We start from the raw sequence: 11,081 nt of genomic DNA on the forward strand, positions 1-11,081 counted from the left end.
GTGTATGGAAAACCTGTGTACGTTAGTGAAAGCTGTTTACTGCAGTGGGGAAACTAGCTTCCTTCCATCTGGGCCCTCTACTGATGTTAAAGGAGTTCCTGTCACTTGCTTTCCCGCTGCATGCGTTTGTCCACTTGGCTACCTTTTAATATGTATATTTTTACATTATGTAAATTCTTAACTGGCCTGTCTCATTTAGACTGTATACATCATATCTGACATTATTGTAACTACTGTGTGATCACCAAGATTCCTATAAGAAATACTGCTTTTTAAAAAAAATAACGTGCTGAGGGGTGACCTATATTCCACGAGTGAATGGTCACTTTATTTGTAGGATCTTTAAAACGTACATTTTTAATGAACTAAGTTGAATAAAGGCACAATTAAAAATGGTCATTAAAGCTCAGTTTAATGGCATCAGTATTTGAGACTTGGATCCCACACTGTTTGTACTTTCCAAAGCCAAGTGGGTCCTTGTATTCCCAAGAGGGGCATCCAGGCTGGTTGTGTCGTGCTGAGGGGGCACTCACATGGAGGGACTCTGCCCTCTGATGGTCTCTGCCTTGTCAAGGTCGCCCTCCTCGCCTCGGCCAAGGCCCTGCCACCAGGTCTGGACTTTCGAAGTTCTCGAGAACTCACCTGCCACAGGATATGATAGATGGATGGCGAGACCCACATGATTTGTGGGAATAAATACCCAATAATCTGCTCTAAACTAACCACCAAAGGTATTAGGTGTATGTGGTCAAGAAAGTGTAACCTTGGGGGACCCAGTGGGGAGCTGCTGGCACCGTGTTCAGATGCAGCGTAAACACACTTCAGCACTCAGACCAGTGGCCAGCCCCATCTAGGGAACTCTGAGCCCAGCTCCGATTTAAGTAGGCACCTAAAAGTCTGTTAGAAAAATACAAGGCAGTGAGCTGGTAAAACTGCCTTCCCAGGCCAGCCGCTCAACAAAAGCACCTGTGTCCCCTTTGTCCTGACTTCAAAGCTCCCCATGGGTGCTGTGTCCCTACTCACTTCCCAGAGCACATGCTCAGTATGTTGCCACCTCCCCAGTCCAGAAGGGTGTGGTCTTAGATGCCATGGGAGCATGATCCTATACGTCACAGGGTGGTGTGGCAGCTGGTGGCTTGTGTCGCTGTCACCCCCTCTGCAGCAGGCCAGCTCCCTCCCTGGGAAAGAGCCACTTCAGGGTAGGGCCACATCCCTAGGTATCTGAGATTTATTCATGCCAACTTTGATTTTTTATGGCAACTCGTGCTGGAATATCTTTAACCCCAAATGAGGAATTTACATCTTTGCAAATTCCAGGGACACTTAAAAAAAAAAAAAAAAATACAAAACTTGGCTGGGCATGGTGGCTCATGCCTATAATCCCAGCACTCTGAATCGCCAAGGTGGGTGGATCACCTGAGGTCAAGAGTTTGAGACCAGCCTGACCAACATGGAGAAACCCTGTCTCTACTAAAAAATAAAAAACTCGCCGGGCGTGGTGGTGCATGCCTGTAATCCCAGCTACTCAGGAGGCTGAGGCAGGAGAATCACTTGAACCTGGGAGGTAGAGATGGCATTGAGCAGGGATCGTGCCACTGCACTCCAGCCTGGGCAACAAGAGCCAAACTCTGTTGTCTCAAAAAAAAAAAAAAGTTGGCACCTTGATAGAGAATGAATGGGTTTAAAATCAGTCATCGTTTTTACTTCTCTGAGAAGGTAGAAAGGATGGAATCCCTAGTTTGGAGATTCAGACTGATTTGAAAAAGTGTGTGCTTCATATTCTGGGACAAATAGCTAGTGAAATCAAACACAGAGCCTTTTTTAAAATTTTTATTTTCAGTACATTAAATTTACTCATAAAAACATTCTAAAAATGTACAATTTGTCCTTTTTAACAAAGTATAATAAAACATAAAAACCCCAAAAACAGAATACTTGACATTTACAATTCAAAATCAAATTAGCGGAATATTAAATATTTACAAAACTATATCTTTTAAAAATATTTATAAAGTTACATGCAATTTCGTAGAATTGACAAAAGAATGGCTCAAAAATGGGAGAATTTTCCTTCATTCCTAAAAAGAAAATATGTCCAATAGAAGCTGTGAAGATTGAGTACACAAGGTGTTCAGTTTCAGGACCAAGGCCTTCTCTTTTTTGTGCACGTAAGACTCATACATGTGATGAGGGCTTGATACAAGACACATGAGGCCGTGGCTCATGGCCACAGCTCCCCCTCATTGGTGAACAGTGGAGCAATGTTGACCTTTGGCCTCAACCAGCACAGTATATGGTTTTCTAGAATATTGCAAGTGTTGAGTGTTGATTAAAGATGCTTTCATTCAGACCCTTGGGACTTTTCAACAAATTAGCCTCTTCAGAACCCATGGCTTTCAGTGTCACCTGCATGCTGGAAAGCACAGCCACCCCTGCTCAGTTCACACAGGACTCTCCTCTGGGACAGCAGTCGAGTCAAGCATGGAGACGGCTTTCCTCACAATCTGAAGACCTCGGCATGCGGTACTATCAGTCAGATGTACAACGAGCAAGGCATAAAACAAAATGCTGGGAAGCAGGAGAGTGACGAGTGACAGGGAGCGAGGAGGGTGCAACCCAGTTCCCCCTGGCCAAGTGCCTACAGTGAGGGGCAGCCCCGCTCAGCCTGTGTCCAGCTGGGTGATGTTTAGGCAAAGTCACTACCGCCACCACTGTGCCCCAAGACAGAGTCTGTGGTAGAAACTAACTGTGCTGAGTTTGGGCAATACAGGACCTAGAATTCTAAGTACTGAATTAAAAATATGGAACCAACTAACACTGCTGTATTAGCAAGCTGACTCCTGTAATCTTCTGGAGATGACAGATGATGCTGGTTTCTAAAATACCCAATCACGTATATGCATTCGAGAAAATATCTTGTGTTTATTTTTATTACAAGTGCTAGCTCCCATTTCCTCAGTGCTCTTTAGCAATGAGTTTTTATGTTAAACACCTCCAACTGTCAATATTACCATGAAATCAACATTAGAAAATAAGGTAGAAAACTCAGTGTTTTGCTTAAAAAATAAAACGTAGGATTAAATAGCTGTTGTATCCCAACATCACATTCTACTTCCATCTCTACATTCCACTTTCCCCATTCTTGGAGATTCAAAAAACAGGGTTAGAAACTTTACTATCTGACAGACTACAAAGGGCAAAGACGTGGCGCGTGGCCAGCGCCACACCTACCTGGTTGCCACAGCATTCTGATACAGATCACAATTTCAGGAAAATGACTAAGTACTTGAAAGGGTCAGTATGTCCTGTGTTTTCAGATGAGGAAATCTTCTGATGAATGCAAAATGCTCTTCAAGTGCGCCGACCTTGGTTGCTTTTGGAGAGATTCACCAGCGCTCACTGCTGGCAAATACTCTCAAGTCCAAGCCTGCGACTCCCTCAGGGAGAGGCCTCACGGACTGGTGGTTCCATCTTCTCTGCACTGTGTAGTTCCTATTTACATCTCACGAGTCTCGACTTTGGACAGCCTCCCCAGAGATGTCGCACTGCTGCCCATGCACGTTCAAAATGACTGGAAGCTCCGCAGAGAACTTCGCTGCCGGGAACACAGCTGTGACAGTGTCGGAACTCGTTTACCTCAGCGCTGAATGCCAGGCTTCGAGTTGAAAACTTTCGGTTTTAATGCTTTGCTGTATTTAAGGTTAACCTCTAATACTTATCAAAATAGTTACAAGGGTAACAACAGACGCTTTCATTCCCCTATACTGACCACTAAAACAAAAATGTAAATTTTCTTTCCTTTTGTTATGAGACAGTTTTCAACAATTTCAGTGTTGAAATAGGATTTATTTAAAATATTTCTTTGTTTAAAAAACCAAAAAATTTAAAAGTTTGGCTTTCAGCACATATCCAGGCCACTGTAATGGCCTTCAGAAATATTAAAATCGTAAACATCAATGAACACTCTAAGTCTTCCTTTAACGTAATATGACAAGGTCCAGTCTAGTACTCTTTAAGGCAAGTTGTGTCAGTTCTCATTATTTTGACATTTTGTAGTGTTTATAATTTAAGAGATCAACGTAACATTCCCCTAAATAGCTGTTGTAATAAGCATCACCATTACTTCAACACTGTAATACTGTGTACCATGAGGAGAGAGAATACAGAGGTCTGTTAATTCTGCATTGCATAGAAATAAAATTCAACTAAAACTAAAAAATTCTAAAAGCCTGTCATAAAAAAAGTAACATCTTTCTGTTTTAGTTTCTATGAAGTTAGGAACTGCTCTTACAATTCAACCCTCACGCCATGCCTCACTCTAGGGTATTCTTTTGATTTACATCAATTTTTCATGAGGCTGATTGTCCCATTTTAAGAATGGTCTGAATATTGTCAATTAAAAAAAATATTCAACTGCAAAATCCCTGGCATGATGTTACCAATCAATATTTTAACACTGAAGACTTTTGCATTTTAGATCATAGTATTATTTTAGCAGAAAATTCCCTTTAACCGTGAAGATTTAAGTCTGTAAATTTCAGACAAAAGGTTTTCGTTTCCATGGGTTGAAACTGAGAGATCTACAGTGAGGACTTTTATTCCTACCTTACAAAAACCAGACTTGTACAGATCCCGTCGCTCTCGGGTGTGTGGCCGCTTCCAGAGTCCTACCACTTTCCACTGTTTTCCAAGTAATTTTTAACGGAATTAACTATCAATACACAGCCTAATACAAAAGAAGTTGACAGGAGAAAATTCCCAATCTTTTGCTGATAAGTGACAGGACTGTATCATTGTTGAAATGTCTGTCTCAGGTGTGAATCCGCTAGCGGTAAGCCTTGGGGTTGGAGGTTCTTGGGGAGCCCGTGGGAGAGAAAGCAACTTGCAAACTCTGCTAAGGACATGCAGCATCCTCACAGCCACTCACAGAGCCGCGCTGTCACCGTGCCCCCGAAAGAGGTCATCTGCAGTGGAAGACAGGGCTCAGAGCCCCTGACCGGCTGGGAAGGAAGGTACTCTCAAAGCTTTGACGGCTATGGATTCTCTGGGACTTGGACCCTTAGAAATTAAGTTGTTGCGAGTAAACTATTTCTATTTAATAATGTAGTTTAAATTTATTTGCAGAAAAAATTAAAAACCTGAAACTGCTACAAGTGCTTGGAGGAGGGAAGGAATACTAAATCTCTGTTGTGTCCTAAGTCCAGTAGCCTGCTGGTGCTGACTCTTTAATCTGGATTATTGGAGTCTCTTGCACTGACTGTTCTCAGAGGAGTTTGTCTCCCAGAACTGCAGAGATTTACATCAGGGTACATTCTTCTGTAGTGCAATCCTTAAAAATCCCAGAGATTAGTGCCTAATCACTTTAGGAACAAAACAAAACAAAGTCGACATTTTCCCTAGCCCAGGGGTGTCAAGAGTCCGACGGGTGGAACTCCACTTGGAGAACCCCAAGCTCAGTTCTCGATTCAGACCACGTGTAGCTGCCCTGGAATTGACGTGTGAGCCTAGGAGGGCCAATGACGGCAATGCTCTTCGGGAGACATGGAGTCTCTGCACTGCAACCAAAAGTGTCGGTGGCGGATTGCGCCGGCCACAGAAATGCCCACTAGGCAAGTCTGACACCAAGCTCCAATCTAGGGTTTTGGCAATAAATCGAGTATGATGCACTTCTACGCTAGATTTTCTATCCAGTCTAGGAAAAGTAAAGCACCTTTGGATTAAAAATATTAAGCTCAACAGCAACTAGACTTCTCAGTTGTGTATTTAATTTTCCTTATGTCTCCATGGCTTAATAATGTTCTGTTGCCAGAGAAAAATATCAATCTGTGGAGTCCAGACTTTCTGCTGGAGGGGCGTATTTCAACCTAAAAGTACCTAGAGAGAGGGGGAAAAAGAGGACAAATTTGAATGACTGTAGAATTACCACCAACCACCAATCTGTCCAGTCATTTCCAGAGCCACTGGGCAAGATTCTGGTGCTGGAAATCTAGACCACCCAACCTGGTTCCACTCCCTTCCTGCCCCTGCAAAACGGGACCTAATTTTACAAGTCTGTAAAATCAGACGGGTGAAATGAGTCAGGAAACGTTACCAATCTTTTTCTTGAGGAGTTTTCTCGGGGAGTCAGGCTTTGCACACGGTAAGCGGGCTGCTCTAACGTGTGTCCTGGCACTGGGTGAGGGCAGGTGAGGGCTGGCAAGTGCCCCATGCCTCTGGAGATGCAGCCAACTCTATGAAGGGAGGCACAGACCCACCCGAGCTTGCATGGCAGAGCGCCATCAGCCCACCTCACCCGCAGACCTGCTGAGTCAGGGGGTGTTTTTCTAAACACTCTCCAGGTGACAGTGCTGTACAGACAGGTCTGAGAATCACAGATCTAGTGCAACCCTTAGAAGCGACTGGAAGTCTGTAGAGATCAAGTGACTTTTGTAAGGTAGCACAGTGAGTTGTGAGAGTTGGGACTCACTTTCCCAGTCCCCAGTTTTCAAAACAAACAGCAAGAAGAAACCTATTATAAATACATCAGACATCCATTGGGATTTGACTAAAGGAGATAAAAAAGTGTGGAGCTGAAACCGGAGGGAATGGAAGATGCCGCACAGCTGAGGGACAACAGCCCCCACACCCACACTGGCAGGGAGGGGTGCAGAGGGGACGGCGAGCCCTACCCTGGAGGGTCCAGACAGACATGCGCCACAGCCTGAGGGCCCCACTGTAAGCCAGGGGGCAGCACTGAATCCCTCACACTGGCCGCTCTGGGCTCGAAGCAAGACCTGACAGCAAGGGAGGCCCTGTCCACACCTGCTAAGCACCTTCTAGACCCAGAGGTTGTCTGCAATCATAATGCCGGTTTTAGGCCCAACTGCAGCCCTTCCGGGGACCTCACAGCCTATCAGTAAGATTTCCACGCGCTTTCAAAGAGCATTCAAAAAATCATTTGCTTTACAAAGAAATAAGTTTACTCTTCATAAAAGCCAAGCCTTTGTGTGCCTTGGTCCCACGGGAGGCTGGCTGGCGCGGCCATGGCGCGCGCTTACCTGGCCGGTTGAAGTCCATGGACGGCTGTTTGCAGTCCTGAGCACGGTGCCCAGTGGCCCCACAGTTGTAACAAGATAGGTTCCCGCTCTTTTTGTGACTGGAACCATTGCTACTGCCCACCAGCCCCTGGGTCTGGTACACCCCAGCCGTCCCCGTCATGAAGTTCTGCATGGGTGGCACTGCAAATGTGGACTGCCCGCTCAGGACGGGGTCTGGGGTCCCACTGCTGCTGTAGGGGGCGTGCACGACGGGGAAGGTGGAGCCGCCGCCATACTGCTGGGTGCTGACGTAGCCGCTGCTGCACATGGGACTGAAGGGCAAGAACGGGAAGGTGAACATGGACGGCCCGGAGAACGGGTGCTGGAAGTAGTTGGTGTAGCTTACGGTCAGGCCGCTCGAGCCGCAGCTGCCGCTGCAGCCGCAGGACGTGCAGACGATGCAGCCCGGCGGCGGGGGTGCGGGCTGTGGGGGTGCCGGGGGCTGCTGATGGTGGTGGTGGTGGTGGTGGTTTGGATTCGAGGCAGGAATGTTTCCTGTGGAGCCGCCACCGCCACTGCTGCTATAGAAACTGCTTTCAGGGACGGAGGATAGTGCCGGGCTGGAGCTGGGGGCTGGGCAGCTGGGCAATGTGGCCATGTTTGCAAAGGACGTGGAGGGGTGGCTGCTGGGAGAGGCAGTGTTGCTGTTCGCACAGAAGCCACCCTGCAGGGGGCCCACTGGCATACTGCTCATTGCAGAAAAGGCAACTTTGGTGTTGGCTGTGTACAGAGCAGTCCGGGGATTTATTATTGCAGGGGGCACACTCATTTGCACATTATTAGGACAGGAAGTTTGCCCAGAAATGGCAGAATCAGCAGGAACAGATGATGACAGTAGCAGTTTGATGGGCGGGCGGGCGGCATGGAGGACTGTGCTGGGCGTGCCCGTGGCGGCTGTGCTGGTCTCCACAACCAGGGCCGGTTGCTGTGCCGTCTTCAGCACCCTGTCCAGCGTGGACGCATGCACGACTTTGGCCCGGGGACCGAAGGAGACCGTGGGTGACATGGAGCTGCTCTCCGAAAGCCCAGAGATAACCTGCACAGGCTGGTGGGGTGCGGACGTGGGCAGCACGTCCATCATGGCACTGGCAAAGCTCTTGTCCACTTTCATGCTGCTTCTTGGTCCAGATCCTTTATTCCTTTCTTCTAGAGACAAAAGGGAGTGCACAGAAGATGAGAGGAGCTTCATGTCCGCGCCTCCCCTTTCCGACTTGTGCACGGAATTCAACATGCGGATGGGTGCTATGTGTGAGGCTGCAGTCATCATCTGCGGGGGCAGGGGGTGGTGGCCCGACGGGCTGGAGCTGGCCTCATTCTGCACAGGGAGAACCTGGGCCGTGGGTCTGGCAGAACTGGAAGTGAAGTGGTTCAGTAGCATCACTGGCTTCTCCTTGTCGGTGCTCTCCAAGTGAATCTCCACACCTAGAGAGGGAAACAGAATGGTCAGTGCCGTCTCACAGCTGGGCCAGGTTGAGCCAGTGCGATGCACGTGCCCTTACGTCTGTCGTTCTCCTCGGCGCTGTCGGAGCTCTCTTCCCGGGCCTGCACCCCCATGGGGCTGGAGGAGGAACTGGAGTACTCCGAGGAGCTGCCTTCCCGGGGCAGCTGGTGATGGGGCTGCTCCACTTCCACCCGAAGCTCTGCAGAAGAGGCACAGAGGAGCTGATGCTCTGGCCATCAGCTAGCACCCCCAAAGGCTCAGCCCCGTCCCGTGCACCTGCATCACATCATCCGCAGGTGCTCCTTCCAGGGGCAGGCAGGGCTCTCAGAGTCAGAAAACAAACACGCCGGCCCAGCCTCACGGTATGGATATGGCAGGTTCAAATGGCAGCGCTAGTCAACACCCCTTCAGCCAGGGCCCTGCCCGCCCCCACCACCAACTCCAGAACACTGCCGTGAAGGTTGGAATCCCCAGCACCACCAGAAACCATCACAACACTGCGCAGCGCCCCGTCCAGAGGCTGGCCGATTCACACAGACCTTTCCAGTTAAATCTCCACTTAAAATCCATCCTGGCACGATGTTTTCTTCCTGAGCCACTGCTCCTACGATTTCTATCATGAAGAAAACCTGGCTCATCTTGTGAGACAATGGAGCAAGCGCACTAGGTGTCCTACCCTTTCTGAGAGGGGGAGAGGATGAAAACCAAATTGCTGAGACTGCAGGTCCCCCAGAGCAGGAAGGTCCACAGAGAGCCGTCATCACTGATGGGCCAACATTAAAGGCACTGACTGAAACACGGCCTCTGGGCACCAGTCCTGGGGAGGAAGGTGCTCCCATCCAATTTCTGCTCACCCTCACGCGCTTGCTCTCACTGTGGCAGTTTCTGGACCTGATCCTGACCGTTGTTGCCCAAGCAACTTCAGGGAAGTGGCTGCCCTCTAGCTCCTAAGCCACTGTCCATTCTATTTTCTTACAGCAGAGACTATAACAGTTAAAATAATGGAAAATGAGTATAAAGATTTAAAAATGTAAAAATCAAATGAGTGTGATCTAAAGTATATGATCATCAAAAAGAACACAAGGTCCTCTCTGCATACAAGTAACCTCTCTGCCCGAAACACCAGTCCTCTCTGTGAACGAGTAACCCGTCTGCCTGACACACCCTTGCTCACCTGCTGCGTGGCTGCCCCGCCCCGACTGCACGGGCCCGACGTGGCTGGTGGGGGGCACTCGAGCCACACCACTGCTGGTGACCAGCGACGGGGCCGAGGGGTTCAGGCACCGTCTCTCTGACTTCTCCCTGTGAAACCATCAAGCACAGGAACAAGTGAGCCCTGCCTGCGTGGGCTGCCTCACACATGCCTTCCAGATGCATCTACTCCACAGGGTGACTCCCCCAAATCATCAAGGCGAAGAAATAATTCTGATTGCTCACATTCACTATAAAGGTCCTTTCCTGTCAAACCAAAGCCACATTTGCAGAACTTTAAAAGAATGACTTGGCTGGGTGCAGTGGCTCACGCCTGTAATCCCAGTACTTTGGGAGGCCATGGCAAGTGGATCACCTGAGGTCGGGATTGGAGACCAGCGCGGCCAACATGACGAAACCTCATTTCTACTAAAAATACAAAAAATGAGCTGGGTGTGGTGGCAGACACCTATAATCCCATCTACTTGGGAGACTGAGGCAGGAGAATTGCTTGAACCGGGAGGCAGAGATTGTGGTGAGCTGAGATGTGCCACTGCACTCCAGCCTGGGAGACACAGAGCAAGACTCCGTCTGAATGAATGAATGCATGCATGCATGCATGACTAAGGACTGGATAAGCAGCAGAAAGTGATCCAGTCACTGGTATTTACACTGGAAGCCCCAGCACTCCATTCAGCACGTGAGGAACAGAAACAAACCCAGGTTTCAAACTCACTTCTCCAGCTCCAGCTGGGTCTTGAGCTTCTTCTTTGCACCCATGGTGAGGGACTCAAATTTATTCAGATCTTCTTCAGTAAGGCTCAAAAACTTTCACAGAAAAAACAAATGACAAAGTTACTGAGACATTAGTGAGGATTCTGAGAACAAAGAAGTTGGAGTCGAATTTAAGGTAAATTTATTCCATCTCTGGCATAAGCAAACAGACCCAACTGAACTAGGCAATTACAGGCTGGGGAATACCAGAGCCCTTGCTGGCTAAATGACTTGGTGTCAATGGTTCAACTCCAAGACATGGTTCTGAGCAAGAGTGTCCCTGGCCCATCCACGGCACCTTCCGTGGAGGCTGTATAGATGAGCACACCACTCTGTCAAAAGTACCCACTTGCTCTCTGCTCTGTAAGTTACCAGCAGTTAAATGCTGTGGGGCAGGTGACTAAAAGAAAACGTCTGTGTAAGTCACAGTTTCAACTGCCATGGAGATGTGATTTATGATAGCGCCCCAACCTCCCCAGGACAGCCCCATCAGAATGCAATTCCTTTTTTTTTTTTTTTGAGACGGAGTTTCGCTCTTGTTACCCAGGCTGGAGAGCGATGGCGTGATCTCGGCTCACCGCAACCTCTGCCTCCTGGGT

General features: G+C 48.3%; 1 protein-coding gene across 2 annotated transcripts in view; it reads right to left on the reverse strand.

The window, feature by feature from the left end:
* Positions 1 to 1,813: 1,813 nt before the first annotated feature.
* ZCCHC14 (zinc finger CCHC-type containing 14) overlaps positions 1,814 to 11,081 on the reverse strand; it is an 80,397-nt gene continuing 71,129 nt past the window's right edge. Inside the window, exons 9-13 of one of the 2 annotated variants that reach the window (XM_017543674.2) lie at positions 10,445 to 10,536; positions 9,692 to 9,819; positions 8,576 to 8,716; positions 7,038 to 8,498; positions 1,814 to 5,874 (exon numbers count right to left, since the gene is read on the reverse strand). In XM_017543674.2, coding sequence (XP_017399163.1) covers positions 5,819 to 5,874; positions 7,038 to 8,498; positions 8,576 to 8,716; positions 9,692 to 9,819; positions 10,445 to 10,536 — 1,878 coding nt within the window. In that variant the 3' untranslated portion in view covers positions 1,814 to 5,818. Of the gene's footprint in view, positions 5,875 to 6,936; positions 8,499 to 8,575; positions 8,717 to 9,691; positions 9,820 to 10,444; positions 10,537 to 11,081 lie in introns of those variants that run through there. The other variant, XM_017543673.2, reaches the window with a different exon arrangement.

Source organism: Cebus imitator, unplaced genomic scaffold, assembly GCF_001604975.1.
Source record: "Cebus imitator isolate Cc_AM_T3 unplaced genomic scaffold, Cebus_imitator-1.0 Scaffold159, whole genome shotgun sequence".
In the NCBI taxonomy this organism is placed as follows: Eukaryota; Metazoa; Chordata; class Mammalia; order Primates; family Cebidae; genus Cebus; species Cebus imitator.